Source organism: Pavona decussata, unplaced genomic scaffold, assembly GCF_977016875.1.
Source record: "Pavona decussata unplaced genomic scaffold, jaPavDecu1.1 SCAFFOLD_53, whole genome shotgun sequence".
NCBI lineage: Eukaryota > Metazoa > Cnidaria > Anthozoa > Scleractinia > Agariciidae > Pavona > Pavona decussata.
This window is the reverse complement of record NW_028145475.1, coordinates 2013886-2030000: the sequence shown is the minus strand read 5'-3', so window position 1 is coordinate 2030000 and position 16115 is coordinate 2013886. Positions and strand designations below refer to the sequence as shown.

General features: G+C 40.6%; 1 protein-coding gene across 1 annotated transcript in view; it reads right to left on the bottom strand.

Annotated features, from left to right (window-relative positions):
- The window catches only part of LOC146480422 (uncharacterized), a 16929-nt gene extending 5164 nt beyond the window's left edge, over positions 1 to 11765 (bottom strand). Inside the window, exons 1-9 of the mRNA XM_085109595.1 lie at positions 11392 to 11765; positions 9387 to 9511; positions 8485 to 8550; positions 7826 to 7883; positions 7147 to 7224; positions 6848 to 6948; positions 3682 to 3778; positions 2257 to 2325; positions 729 to 818 (exon numbers count right to left, since the gene is read on the bottom strand). Of these exons, the coding sequence (XP_084965721.1) occupies positions 729 to 818; positions 2257 to 2325; positions 3682 to 3778; positions 6848 to 6948; positions 7147 to 7224; positions 7826 to 7883; positions 8485 to 8550; positions 9387 to 9511; positions 11392 to 11646 (939 nt within the window). The 5' untranslated portion in view covers positions 11647 to 11765. The remainder of the gene's footprint in view (positions 1 to 728; positions 819 to 2256; positions 2326 to 3681; positions 3779 to 6847; positions 6949 to 7146; positions 7225 to 7825; positions 7884 to 8484; positions 8551 to 9386; positions 9512 to 11391) is intronic.
- Between the last annotated feature and the right edge of the window lie 4350 nt (positions 11766 to 16115).

Here is a 16115-nt window from a genome sequence, read left to right as displayed (position 1 = left end):
AAGCGTAAACATAGGAGAAATTTTAAGATCAAATTACAAATTACCAAAGATAATGTGGGCTTGCAATTGATCTTTAGTTAATTTGCCTTTTGGTAGATTTAACTTAACTATATCGATGCAAAAGAGCTATATATTTAACTTCCATCTCTTCACTTCTTCGACTTCTTCGGGTGTATCACAAACTCACGATATGACCAGCTCCCAGTTGGCTTGATAGTTCAGTTGGTAGAACACTGCATCTGTATCTCAGAGGTCAACGGGATGTATACATGCCAAGTAGTCCATATTAAGTACACTTAAAATTATTAAGTCTTGTGTAGGGGTAGCAAATGGTCAAAAATCCCATCCGGATCGTAGCCTGGCAGCCTTGCGAACTTAACACAGCCAATAGGAACATAGAAAGCCATATTTTTTTTTGTGAAATTCGTCCCTGTACTAACAACATTGTGTATGCTAAGTTCGAAGTTTTTAGAACTTTTCTGTGCGTTTTTAGGGTTTTTGTACGCTAAGAATTATGGGTAGATGTACATATGCTATCTTTTTCGGTACGGTAAATTATAAAAAATGAAGATGACGCCATTATATCAATATCGGTATCGAAAAAGCAAAAGTAATATCAGCATTTATTAAAAGCTGGATTTCATAAACTGCGATGGTCTGTCATTTATTGAAACCCTAACTGGCTGATATAACCTGTAATCCAAGATATATATACTGGTCAAACCTACCAAGCAGTATATCAAGGGCATGTAGATATGCTGATAAAAGTACCGAGGCAGCCAGTTTTGACTCCACTTAATACGTCTCATATCTGGCTTCTGAAAGGAAATCAAAGCAATGAAATTTCCAGAGGCCTCGAAGATCTAAAAACCCAAAGAATAACAAGGCAGTACTGCATATGCAAGATTTTTAGGAAAATAATTCGACTATAAATCTTCTCTCAGTCACTCAGCTACTCAATCTAGTGTCTGATCCACTAATCTATTAACTGAAATTTAGATGAAGGAGTAGGCGTTTACGCTTGCTTGTATATATATTTACAAATTAAATGGGTCAAGGTATAATTTTTCTTTCTAATTAGTGTAATTTGTTTGTGCCTTTAGTTACTTGCTCCTTCTGAAGATAGCCCATTTGAGATATCCACCACCGAGATAACAGATCAGTGAATGTCTACTGGTCACGAGGAAATGGTGAAAAGTTGCACGCCTAAAAGGTCTAAATCAGCTTGTAATGAAGCTTAATACTTCAATGGACATGTATTCCACAACTATCAGCCATAGTTAGACGGTCAATAAGTTAGCAGGCAAGTCAGTCAGTCGCTCAGTCACTAAGTCAGACATTAGGTCAGTCAGTCATTTAGTCTGTCAGTCAGTCGGTTAGTTAGTAAGTCATTGAGAAAGGTAATCAGTTAGCACGTCAGTCAGTACGTCAGTCAGGTAGTAAGTCTGCAAGTTGGTAACTCAGTACGTAAATCAGTAAGACAGAAAGTAAGTCAAGTCAGTAAGTCATTAAGTCAGTCAATCACTCAGTAAGTGAGTGAGTGAGTGAGTGAGTGAGTCAGTCAGTCAGTCAGTCAGTCAGTCAGTCAGTGAAACAGTTTGTGAGTCAACTGTAAGTCATTTAGTCATTCAGTAAGTGAGTCATACAGTCAGCCAGTAAGTCAGTGAATCAGTAAGCCAGGTCAGTCAGTCAATAAGTCAGTAAGTCAGTCAGTAAGTCAGTTAGTCAGTTAGTACATTAGTCAGTCAGTCTGTCAGTCTGTCCTTCAGTCAGTCAGTCAGTCAGTCAGTCAGTCAGTCAGCCAGGCAATAAGTCAGTTAGTACATTAGTCAGTCAGTCAGTCTGTCTATCTGTCAGCCGGTCGGTTGATCAGTCCGTCAGTGAGTCAATTATTTTTGTCTTGTTGCTGTACGAGTCCCTTGTGACATAGATAAATATAATGAAAAACTAACTCTATTATGTTTTTGTTCTATACCAATTCTTGACTATATCGTGATCGTTAACTGGGGATTCGATCTTTGACCCACTGTCCGAACAACATCGTTATGGGAAAAACAAATAATTTAAGTATTCGCCTCCAGGATCAAAGGATATCACTAACTGTTATAGCTGTCTCAAAGCATAGTTGGTCTTTTTTACTCCTTAGAGTAGAATATTTTGTGCAATAAGAAAATATTAGAAAGACAAAAAACATATCTACACAGTGGTGCAAAACATCCACATCGAAGTTTGCAGAGTGGACTTTACATCACTTACATGTTGCGCTGTACTAATGTCCGGATCAAAACCATCCATGTTGGTATAAGGGTGATGACCAAAGATGTGCTGTTGAGGTATTAAGTGTGTGATATATAATGCAAATGAAAAGACTATCATTAAACAATACTTTCACAACTAACTAAGTAATTCGAGCACTTCTTCCTATTGAAATAATTTAACCTTTGGTTATAACTGAAACTATCTATTAAAAGGAAAGAGAAGGTACCTTGACCAACCGGAGGATATTGGGGTGGGGCCGGAAGGGGTCCTCGTGCAGGGGTATTATTTGCACATAAGGCCAAAAATCCCAGAGAGCACGAAAGAGTTTAGCGTCTGAGAACGTAGCCAAAAGTGTCTCTTGTCCTACGCTTAAAAATGAATTAAAAAAATCAAGATAGTACGACATCATTCATGCGATCGCTGGAGTTTTCATTCATTGAGCATCTCTCATAAGCTTTAGGTAGACTTCTGTCATTCTTTTAATGTAGAGAACGATGCATTTTTGTTCAAGGAGATGATCACATGAGTAAACATGTTGTCGCTTGTTCCATTACAAAAAGAAGGCTTTATACTGCTTTATAACTACGGGACAAATATCACAAATGTAATGATTTACCTACAATCATGGACAAAAGTTGTTGAGACACATGAAAATTACCAACCTTTTTACCCTAGGTGTAAATTCTCCTCTCTCCCCTTGTGAAAGGTAGCTTCTCCTTCCCCCTTTTTCAATGTTAGAAACAAACAAACATCCAGGAAGCGTTTTGCAACATTGTTTGGGGGGAGTAGGGTGACTACAGATGAAAAAGGTATTTTCTTTCAAATACAAAATACCATTTTTAGTTCGAAAGCATTAGTTTTGGTAAATTGTCTCAACACTTTTGTCCATGATTGTAGCTAATTCAACAAAAATGGACTTCCCAAGGATCCTCATTTTACAAACCCTAAAAGACTTCCCTGTCAAAAATCTAAACTTCTACTTAAAAAATTACGCCTTACCCCAAAAGGACAAAAACCTTAATTTCAAACCCGAAAAAGGTCTTTGCACCTCCCTGCCACTACTATTCGGAGACCAGAGTCTCTGGCTCTTTGACCAGCGGTTTGTCGCCAGGAGAGACTCTGCGGAACTGGAATTTTTTAACAGCAGGATTTCTGATGTAAAACAATGCAAACCGTTACGGGACGGCCAATAAAGAAATTTTATTTTTTTCAATTTCCGCAGAGTCTCACCTGGCGACCAATCGCTGGCCAAAGATCGAGACTGAAGACTCTAGATATGAGATTGCCCCCACTGAGGAAATAAGGGGAACCTTGTGATCTTTTGCCCTAAATTTTTGGATTTTCGTTTCATTTAAAAAGCAAGTAACCTCGGTCAACCATGGAAAATTTACACAGGAACTAAAATGACTTTTAAAACTCCACCTGATACACCCAGACGTAGTAGGAGGCTCCCATTAAAAAGTCATGAAGATGACCAACCACTCTCCACATAACGGGATTCCTTGTCACAGCAAAATGACTGGAAAAAACAAACGAAAAGTGTAACTCAGATTGTTGGAAACACACCGCTCTTTACATTTTGTCATTTTAAGTCTAAATCTTGAGTCCGATCGAGATGACTTTAATTTACAGGTCATTCAAAGACAGCCGAACTAGAATCAATGACTTGAACGGCGGTACTTTTGCTATAACTTAACGCCTTAATGGCGTCCAAGTCCAGTACATCTGTAGCTCAGACAGCTCATAGTTAGCATGATGGTCGGCAATAACTGAGTCTGAATTAGTCACATTGTACCATTTAGACTTCTTTTCCAACGATAGTTTTGTTGTAAGGATCTGGCGAACGTTCCAACTATGAGAACTTCTCTGAATGATCACTTAACCTAGCAGGTCGAAGACTCAAATTACCCCTACAGTCAACGCGGAAACTGTGACCGCTAATGAGATTGGAACCGTACATGAAAACCCGGCCGCAGACAAGCCATAAAACCTCGCCGTTTTAAGGGGGAACCGGATTAGAGTGACTGGAAGAATTTTCGTTTGCGCCAAATTTTTTTGTATCACTAGTTGTGTCACCCGTTGTATAAGCAATTTCCCATCTCTTGTTGCAACACAGGGCATAAAGTCAATCGCACCCCTGGCTCACTGATTGCAGAAGACACTGTTTGCTATGACACAACCAGAGATGGAAATGTGTTTTTTGTCACTCGTTATATTACTGGTGACTGCATAGCTGCGTGCAAATCCTGTTGTATCATTGGCATTACGCTACTAGCTGCATGTGTATCAGTGATTATACCTCTTCTTGCCGTAAAACAACCATTGATGCAACCAGAGTTTGTTGTATCACCACTTTTATTACGGTTTTCACAACCGTCGGGGTGTGGATAACTTGGTACATCTCTTTTCGTTTTGCATCAATTGCTGTCCATTTTATCGCTGGCCGCCCCTGCACAACTGACTGGATAGCTTGGTCCATCTCTTCTCTTTTGGCATTACCATCCATTGCATCACAAGTTGCATCACTGGCCGCCCTTGCACAACTAACTGCATAGCTTGGTGGATCTCTTCTCTGTGTGCATTACTGTCCATTGCATCACCAGTTGCATCACTGGCCACCCATGCACAACTAACTGCATAGCTTGGTGCATCTCTTCTCGTTTGGTATTACCGTCCATTGCATCACTAGTTGCATTAGAGTAATAATACTGGCCGCCGATGCACAACTAATTGTATAGCTTTGTGCATCTCTTCTCTGGTATTACCGTCCATTGCGTCACTGAAGTTGCATCACCGGCCACCCATGCACAACTGATTGCAAAGCTTGGTCCATCTCTTCTCTTTTGGCATTACCGTTAATTGCATCACTGGCCACCCATGCACAACTGAATGCATAGCTTGGTGCATCTCTTCTTTTTGGCATTACCGTCCATTGCATCACTGGTCAGCTATGCACAACTGACTGCACCACTGCTTGTTGCAACACAACCAGTGATGCAACCATTTTCTCAAGAGGCCAGCGAAAATTTTGGGGCAGGACTCACTGGATTCTTGGTGTCTGTCAGCTCCTCAAATGGACTTGACATTGGACTGTATGTTCGAGTTGTTGCTGATTAATTTTTAATTTTTCGACTATTTTAAAGTACAGACTGTCTCGAGTCTTCCCGTGCATAGCAGTTACGGTTGCAAGCTACTTAGTAAACACCTGTTGCCTAAAAAGCATTCAAACCATAAACGTTTGTTGACTCGCTTTCGTTCTCTCTAGCTCTGTAGATGTCATTGTGGTGGAAAACGACTTTATGTCCGTCTTTACACTGTAGCGAGAAAAGGTGCCTGGGAAAATCTGTTTTTACGGTCCAACCTGATCTTAAGCCAGTGACACACTAGGTTTTATAAGCTCATCGCAGCGAGTGGCGAAAACGGCCAGGTGTGCCTACTGCGACTGTTATTTTCACCAGCGATTTGAATTTTTATCGCCACGATGAGCGATCGAAATCGCCGTCATATGCCATGTCAGACATTGACAATCAAAATGACTAGACTGCATTTTCAGCCTGAAAATCGCTAACCAGTCGTTGTCCCAGTGTGCCGATGAATTCTCGAGAATCTCCGCCACGTTTTGCGGTCCGGAAAAAACGTTGTGGGGTCTTTTTCTTATCTTGAACCTCGTTAGCCCGAACATCCGTCATTACAACGAGTTATAAAGGAAATCTCACTGTACACTGTTTTCTCTCTTTATTGATTCGACCTTCACATTTCTTTGACCGCAAACATAGAATTTCTTTGATTAAGGCCCATTTACACATACGCTTTTTGATGCAACTCTTGGCGCACTTCACTGCAATATTTCTCGCGCAAGGCTGCGACTTGAAATCGTACGTGTAAACCAGCTGTGAGTTCAGCGTGATATCGCTGCGATAAACTGTAACTCGGAACGCGGCAAAAGGTGCATTAAAACAAGTGCGGCAAAAATCAGATCAAATTCGCTTGTGTAAACGGGCCTTTAACAAAAACATGGGAGCTTTTGGTCTTCAGCTATTAATGGTGTTTGCTCCCATGAGTCTCCTGTAGCTCAGTGGTAGAGCATTGGAACTAGTAATCGGAAGGTCTTAGGTTCGACTCCTATTGGGAAAACTCGGATTTCCTTTTTTCCGAGTATGCCTGTATCACTAACTGAATAATAAATCACTCTCATTCAAGTATGTATACGATTCTCGGCACACACAGAGGCATTTCCAGTGGGAATACACAATGCATGTACATTAAAGTAAAAACTAAACTTTACGGTCAGTCTGAGTCGCGGATGATCAGTGGTTTCCGAAAATGAAACTTTAAGATTTCACTGGTAATCTTTCCGAAAAACACGCAATAGCTGAAAAAAGAAAAATCAAAATACTTGGGAAATAATAGTTATTTTTGAAATACTTAATGCTGTAACGTAAAGAAGAAATGCATAGCTTTATACCGTCAATTTCTACGGCAACTCTGATCTCTTGCTGGCGATGTTTTAAAGCTGACATGTAAATTTCATGGTCACGCGTGATGTAGATTGACTGTAAAACTGAATACTGACAAGAGACACACCAACCTTGCATCGTGAACATTAACCATGGCTGATAATGCACTGAACCATCCCATAAAAGCTGCTGCAACACAACTAAGAAAAAAGTTGTGTGAAAGCCAGAACATCTGTGGAGATAAAGGTCAAGTTAAGAAAAACAATTTTAAGTCGGATATCGTTTTGAAATATTTGAAAATGGGAAAAAGCTTGCGATCGAAGTTACATCATAACAAAGAGAACCTTACAAAGAAAGGAAAAAGTAAAAATTTGGTGCTTTAAAAAGACACAGACCAACCAACAAAATATGTAAACTTATCTCGACTGACCTGTGCAAGCCACAGGACTACCACCATTCCTGGTATAGACAAGTGTCTTAACCACATCCATGGTGAGTTCTTGGGATCCTGAGAGGTAGAGAATACAGGCTGGTCACATGCATATCCAATACTGACGACATACAATAGTTAAGGACAGCAACAGATCCCTTTGCATTCGTTCTGTGCATGTATAGTAGGGGTATGGTCTGAGAAACTCACGTTTTTTAAGGACGGTGACTACTAAAACAAAGATACGTTATGCGATTTATGACTATGCAGGAAACGCAGATCTTAGTAAGGGTTGTCGGAAACCAATAAGCAAATTAGGGGTAACCAGACATTTTTTAAGATAATCAAGCTTTAGTTTGGAGCCGAATGCCATATATTGTTATTTATTTTACAACTTCTTAGAATAATTGTTGCTTCATTATCTGTGAAAAATGAGTAATCACCCTCAATTAATTCTCTTTTTGGATTGAAATAGCCCTCGCTAAGATCTGCTTTTCCCGTATGGTCATAAACTGATAAAAATGCCGCTATATTTGGGTTTAGCGTCCTTAAAATTGAAGAGGTTCACGTGTTTCCTACCAGTTACAAAAATATGACTCTTGGCCAATCAGAGTGGCACTCATTTAAGGTTATTTCATAAATGCACTTTTTTAGTACACTATTAAGAATCCCAACTCACTTGCTTCGTGTCCTTGAAATATTTTTGTACCCTGTTTCGTGTTGTCTCGTAGAAGGCCCTGAAACGACGAAAATGAACCGTCAAAATATTTGCTTTAAGAAAATGTAACAGATAGTTTCAACTGACATTTCCCACGGCAATGCACATCATTACACCATGTTCTAGCGGAACCGGCACAGATCAAGTGAAATCGGTGCGAGTTTGTATCGGCATGAAAATATTACAATCAATAAACAATTAAATGAGTGAGCACCTCTCTTGGTGAGCAACAGTGACTTCAAAAACTCATTAATAATTTATAAGCCCATTGACCTATCAAATGGTCGATAAAATGTCACGTGCAGTTTTTTTATATCCGATAAAACCTCGCCCTCATTCGCATGCGGTGTTTAATGTTTTTCTCGTATGCTAATTTCCAACGTTCACAAAAGCATCATTGTTATGAACTTTCTTGACTCAGGCTTTTCCAGGAATGTTTTTGAAGCCGTTAAAAAAAAACTTGCAGCACGTGTTTTATCGGGTCTAAAAGCACTCGGCTGCGCCTCGTGGTTTTAAATCCCGATAAAACACTGCTGCTCGTGTTTTAAACATTACAAAACAAAGTTGGAGGCGACGGTACTAGTATTCTACATAATAAAATTAATAAAAATTCAGCTCACCCAAGTTCTGGAAAGGTAGGAAATTTAGTGGAAACTAGGTCGCCAACATAATACTTTTTTAATGTTCTGTTGAAACAGAGAAGAATAAAATTAATATCCGTCAGTTTAATCCAACACTGCCAATGGTATTATTTCAAACATATGTCTGGCTACACACTATAAAATCGAGCTACTTTGCAGGTCATTCCAAACAGCCTGTATTCTACCCACCAGAAGAAGCTTCCTCTCTTCTCTTCTTATAAACAAGGACTTTAAGAAACCACGAAGGCAACGCCAACGAACGTCGCTTGAAAATATAAGTTCGCGTTACCTGTGCTACTTTGCGATTATTACAATTCGTTCAACTTCTCTAATGTTGCTGAACGTATCCAGTAACAGAACAGGTGGAAAAGACGTTCAAGTTGAGACAGAGAATGGAAAATTTTACGTAGTTCCGTTTTTGCGCAAATACTTGTAATATAAGCACATGTCCCAATGCAAATTCCCATTGTACCTGAACAAGGCTGGTTTGGCCAGCCGAAATATAGTACACTGTCTTTAATACGTTATTCTACGTTGTATCGGTCTCTGCTTCTCTTATCAATATAAAAGCGTTTGCGGCTTCATTCGAACAGTGTTCACCCCTCTAGGGAGGGGACATTTTATTCGTCTCTTGTGGGTTCGAATTCGACCCCACTCGGCGTGCCATGGTATCCTGATTCCCACCTTGCCTAGTCCCTGTACGGCTTTCTGCCAGGCTCTAATGGTCAATTCTTTTCGGTGAGATATCCGAGACGTACGGCCGGACCGCGTGATCCGAAACGGATTGACCGAGATGAAAGACAGCGAGAGGCCTAGGAACTAGGCAAGTTCCTACCCCCTCTTCTCCTAGTTTACCTGCCTCTCTGTTCCACCAAACTTACTTGGGAGCTATGCTACTGAAAGCATGATACGATTCAAACACAATTGTGACATCCTTTCCCGCAGCCATGAGTAAGACATCCTTACCACCCGGGTGATGGGCAAGAAATCTGCTGACATCATACACCTAAAAGGAAAACAAGTCATTAATGCATTTACATCACCATCAATGGTGGATCTGGGGCTTTGCGAGGGGAGAGGAGGGGAGGGGAGTGGAGGGGGAGGTGGGTTTGGCCTTGCTTTTCACCGGACAAAAAGGGGTCTGGGGCCCGTTTCTCGAAATTCCCGATAACTTACCGAACCCCATAAGTATAATTTTAAATGCTTTTGCGCGGATTACAGACGTGGTACTTGGCCAATGTTTTCATAGAATTGTAAAGATTTTAAAATTTAGCATTCAAAGCAAATAAAAATTGACTTCTCAGTAAGAAACATTGATCGCCAAAGACACTTTTCGGGCCCGGTAAGTTCTCGGGACCTTCGAGAAACGGATCCCTGGTGGGCCAAATTTTTGTTTCCATTTTTTTTCATTTTCAATCCCCTTTTTTCATGATGTTCCCTTCCTCTCTAACTCCCCAACCCCTTAAAGAAAGAAATGCATCTGCCACTATCTTCAAAGGCCTGCTACCACTTACTGTAAGAGCTTCTGCCTTACTTCACACTGCTAGTAGTCGCTTTCTGTGGAGACCTGAGTCTTTGCTTGCTTGCATAATTTGAACTCACCCAATCATACAGTGTCTTCAGGCTTCACTTCTTTGTATTAATCCTTATCATCACATTATAAAGTTTTGTAGCAGTCTAGTTCAGCTGTAGTTGGAAGTTGTTCGCCGCCCAATTACCACTTATCTTGGATTCACAGTTACTTAAAACCTGTTACGTTGTCATGGTTGTTACTCTGGATTAGCGCTCATGACCGCTAATCGTATTTTGAACAACTTGGTCCTTCACGTCACAGGCTACAACGCCGCCTCCAAAGTTTCATAGGAAGTTCTTGCCCAAAAATCCAGAATGATGCATTTTTTCAGTAAATGACACAGGCATACTCGGAAAAAAATCCAATTGCTCCTATCAGGAGTCGAACCTAAGACCTTCCGATTACTAGTTCGGATGTTCTACCATTGAGCTACAGGAGACTCGTGGGAGCTAAGGCCATTAAACTAGGTTCATGGGACAAACATCCTGCATACTGCCTAGGATTGGAATGTCATGTGTGGCATATGCGCAATGGAAATGAATGTGTTCGACTCCTGATAGGAGCAGTCGGATTTTTTTTTCCGAGTATGCCTGTGTCACTTTACTGAATGATACATCATTCTCATTTATTCACCAGGCTTAAAATATTCCATCACATTCATTTCCAAAGTCATCTTTGTCATAAACACTATGACTAAAGAAACACAGGCTTTGTAGCTCTTTGTATTGGACCAATAATAGAGACACTTTGTCCCTCTTTTCATAAAACATAACACATGATAACAATTAAACATTACGAAATTCTTTTTAGAGAAGAATTCGACCAAAAACTACCGTGGAAACCAATACATCAACTCCACAGAATTTCATGCGTTCTCCCAGATAAATGGTCGTCTTTTGATATGTAAGCTTATAAATCTAAATAAACACGAAAATGTTTTTCAGTGTTCCACATTCATTAATTATAAGCATCCAAGCGTAACTAATGCAAGCTTTAAATTCGGGCTTATGCATCTTAGACGAAGCCACTCAAGCATAAATGTTGAATCAGTATACAGAGATGTAAATTTGAGCAATGGAATTGTTGTACGTGTTGTTAAAACTAGAACGTCCGACTGCAAAAAAGAGTTTTGGATTGCAAAGTTGAAGGTATAAGACAAATTTGAATTTTGGCGGGAATACAAACACCACAAATATGACTCCCGCGAATTGAAGTCTCCGGTCACAGCCTTGGATCAAATACGAAGGCAAGATATTATATTCAGATAATTTGACAATATCTGCGGCTATAGCGCCGTAAAGCATTTGTTTTACCTTTCCACGAACTGCGATGTGTGCATTGTGCTTCTGATTCAACGAGGACAGCTCTTCGCAGGTAAATTGTCGGTTTGTTGACATGATTTCGCCAAACCTCCCACCGTTGTACGCGTTGATGTGTGAACTGTTGCACGGAACCGATAAAGAGCCTGGGAAGAGTATGCACCGCAGGGACCCCAAACTGCAAAGTAAGGGTGCGTTTCTTTGGGAAAATCCGCATCCGGATTTTTGATCCAAGATCACTCGGATCATGGTGTATCAAAGGATCCGACGAATCCACTCTGGGTAAGGATTCCTTGGTTTCTTTGATGCACTATAATCCGAGTGATCTTGGATCAAAAATCCGGATTCGGATTTTCCCAAAGAAACGCACCCTAAGTGTACATTTTCACCACCTGGTCAGGCCCAATTGTGGCAGTGGTGTTATGCCTAACTGATCTACCCGCAAGAATGGACGCGGATCGTCGATATGAAATTGAAATATTCCTACGCGCGTTTTGTCGACTTCGAGATGACCTTGCGCTAAAGTATAAACAATATTCAGAAGCGCTTTACATAAGTTAAAGTTCTATACTGATTTAAAATTGAAATATTGAAAGGCAGTAAACATTAAAACTATTGAAACAAACTAAAAGCTTTCCTAAATAAAAATGTTTTAAGTTGCTTTTTAACAATGGCGAGGCTACTACTTGTTCTTATAGTTAATGGCAGCGAGTTCCATAAAACAGGTGCAGCATGAGCAAAGGCCCGATCCCCAAGTGAAGAGCAGTTGGCTTTTGGAACGAACAGAACAGATTATGTAGACGAGCGAAGAGTACAATTAGTAGCTGGTTTCAGGGACAAAAGATCTTTAATGTAGGGAGGACTTTAGTTGCGTAATGACTTGTAGACAAGGAGGAGCAATTTAAACTAACTCTGAACGTTATCTACGATTATGCTGTGAAAGGCGGATCAGGCATGTGCGATTGGTTCACGGTCAAGACTAGCGTGAAGCAGGGGTGTTGTATGTCACTGGGGTTTCATTGTCTTGCTCTATGGATGTGAGATGTGTTTCATGCGCAAGGGCAATGATACCAAACTAGACGCGTTTCTACGTAAGCCACTAAAAGGCTCATCAAGATCTTTTGGCTTATGAATATTTTATACGAAGAGATCCGCTACCGGCTAGACATCAGCACCATCAGTGAGCAAGTTTTCCAGTGACACTGGAAGTCAATTCGCCACCTTGTCTTATGTTAGGAGGGAAAATCAGTAAATTATTGAATTTGGGTACTTTTGGGTTCCTTGTTGTAGATTAACAAATTATGTTTTGGACCGTTGTGCGCGTATTTAGCATGACGACACAAGGCAATTATCATCACTTCGTTAGCCGTTTGACAACAAGTTAGTGAGTGTTACTTATTTTGCTCGACGTGGACGTCGAGGTTTAAGGAAAGGCGTATGTTAGGGAAACTTTGGTCGATATTTAGTGTACTCATATTCGAACTTATAGGGAATATTTTATATTTATCCGAGTATATTTTGGGGTTTAAGGTTTTGTTATTGTTGGTTCTATATCATTCAATTTGTAAAGGGAAATGGTAACCTTAGTTTCTGTTTTAGCTTTTCAATAATTTGCCGAGCTGTGCAAATGTTTCGGAAACACTATAATGCTTGTTACTAAAGGGAAATAATTAGAAAACCAACAGTAGCTATGCTAAGAAGTATTTTTCAATTTACCTTCGTTGACCTGAATAAGGTTAATCAACTTAGAAGTTTAGAAGTGTTACTTGAAGTAAATTGGTTTCGTTTGAAAGGAATACTCTCGAAATGAGCTCCGTTCTGTAATTGCATTTTCTAGAGTACTCAATAGGAATTAATCAACAACTTGTTAGTTTGCCGTTATCTTAAGCCTTTATGGATCCCGCTCCGCTCTCTGTATGAATAGCTTAACCGATTAGTTATGAATACTAAGTGGGTTTCTTTGTGAATTGTGATAACGGTAATTACGCGGCACGAGCCGTTCACTGACACTTCGGAAAACTCATTTGCTACGTTGCGCGCCTTAAGAACTTTTAATCTTGGACAGTTGAATAGTGCAAGTTCTCCTTGATTAACAAGTATAGTTAATAATGAGGTTTTGGTGCTAAAACTTGGCTTTTTAATCTTCTACGCGTTATTCAATGTACTGCCGCGTTCTCTGTAATTACCTTTCACATTCACACGCTTTGTATTCTAGGGGTATAGAATGGTCCTTGAAAAATAATGGGTCTCGGCAAATTTTCGGCGGGTCTCGAAATCTCGGCGTCTCAAACTGGAGTCTCGGAATCTCGAGCTCGTAAAAAATAAAACGGGTCTCGGAATCTCGCATTTTAAAATTTCAATCTCGGAGACGTCTCGCAAACCAAGCGAAAATTAAGTCTGAATTAACCGTCCTAAACTGACAACAAACAATAATCTTGAAAAACGGCTCAACATCGCAATCACTTCTGCAGCTTCTGTGAAACATGTAAGCTTGGATAAATTCTGCTCGTAAATTGCCGTACTATGCTTTTCGGCAGTGTTAGTAATGCACTAGTCAATTGAAACCCCTACCCCCCCGGACCCGGGACAGATAGGGGGATAATAGGGGCATATAAGCACTTTTGATCAGAGATCTGTCCCCTGGGAGTGGTAGATAAGATGTGTTTTGCTTCTTTACAGTGTCCCCACCTCGGGGAATTAGGGAGATTTGATTGTGGTTGACTGGTACCGAAGTTCGTCGCGAAGTCAATCGACTGCACGTTATCATTTTCGCGTCATCCATATTGGCTGATTATTGGCAAAATGCTTCGCAAAATTTGGTTTAAAGGCAATTCAAAAGAAAGAAGAAAATTCATTCCAGCTCTATGGAAAACTCTGCCCACAAACCCATGGTGTAGCCATGGGACAAAAATGGCGGTCACCTTTGCCAATATCTCATAGCTAAGGTTGAAAAATTATGGAGATTTTAAAACCGCTCATTTGGAAACGATATATAGACGACATATTTTCCCTCTGGACTTTAAGGAGAGGAGATAATGCAGTTCATTGAGCAAGCAAACAAACACCACCCCACAATTAAATTTATGGCTGAAATTTCAGAAACGGAAACATTTCTGGATACAAACATTTATAAAGGTGAAAGATTCAGAAGCAATTCAGTTCTTGATGTGCGTACGCACTTCAAACCTACTGAAACATTTCAATATACGCACTTCTCTTCGTGCCACCCACCAGGGGTCAAAAAAGACGAAGCACTGAGACTTCTCAGAACAAACTCTTCTAAAAACATTTGAAGAGTAAATTCAAAATCCTAAATCACACCTACAGGAAAGAGGTTGTCCTGAGAACTTAAACTTAAAACAAATCCTCATGAAAGCCTGGCATGTAATAGAGCAACAACCATTGCTCAAAGAAATCTACAAAGACCTTCCCCTCATATGTTCAGTACACTGAGAGGGCGGTTAGTCAAAGATATACCCGTGAGAGCCAAATTACAAAAAAAGCTTAAACACGCGCTAGGGAGCAGTGCAGGCCTGTTACTCTTGTACCCAATATGATTGCTTGTGATAATCCTGGCTGCCCTATAGAGTGGTTCCATTTCGAATGCATGGGACTTGTGGATGCACCAAGTCGAAAGCGGCTTAATTTTACACTGAATGTGCTGTTTAACATTTTCAAACCTACCACTGTTCAGAAATGCTCTATTGTTCCCAGTTTATCTCAAGATTTTCCCCAGGGGCTGGAGGTTTTGGTATGGTTTGATCAGGGCCTTTGTCAAATCCCCCTACCTGTCCCGGGTCCGGGGGGGGGGGGGGGGTGGGGGTTTCAATTGACTAGTGCATAAAAAACACGTTTTGCATCGCGACGTCTCGGGCTCGGATTTAGAAAAAGTAGTTAAGTCTCGGTCTCTGATTGTAAATGAAGGTCTCGGCGTCCCGGCGGGTCTCGGATTTTACCATTCTATACCCCTTATTCTGTTAACAATAGAGTCTTGTACAATCATATATATATACGACTCTGTATGTAAGCGCTAAGTGATTATGTTACAACCTTGCTGCTGGACGAACTTATGTCAGTTCGTCCTTCGAGAATAAACTACTGTTGGAACCAAAAGTGAAGTTGTCGCTGTTAATTCTACATCCAGTTGCGGCTAGATCTTGGTACCTCAAGGGAGTGACGGCCCTTTCTCGCAAGCGATCTCTCCTTGAGTTAATCTTCCCCCAAGAATTGTCACAGAAGTTCTCCCGTTGAAGTCAGAATATCCCGAAACGTTCCCGTTCGCTTAGAGTGGAAAAACCTCCCGTCACACTTAGAGTGGATGCTAACAGGCACCCAAAGACCACTCTAACCTGCGTCCAGGAAGGAAGGAAGGAAGCATGGCAGACTAATAATGATATTCAGTGATGTGGTGACGAACCGTGGAGGTGATGGGCTTTAAGTCATGGAGTGAAGTGAAAGTGGCTATACGTGACTGAGTGGCATGACCACGAAGAATCTACACCCCATAATATTTCGCCCTACACTGGGGATTATGGTTTAAGCCTTCCAAACCGCCACTGAGACTACCTCTCTCGCAGCTTGTAAGTCTGTTCTGAGCGATTTCTCTAAGGACAAATTTAATAATTTCCCCCAACAACTATATACTATCGAGGTTGCAAAGGAAAATTTTTAAACTATGACAAGATGGGATCTAGAACACTTGGCCACGCGCTTACCCG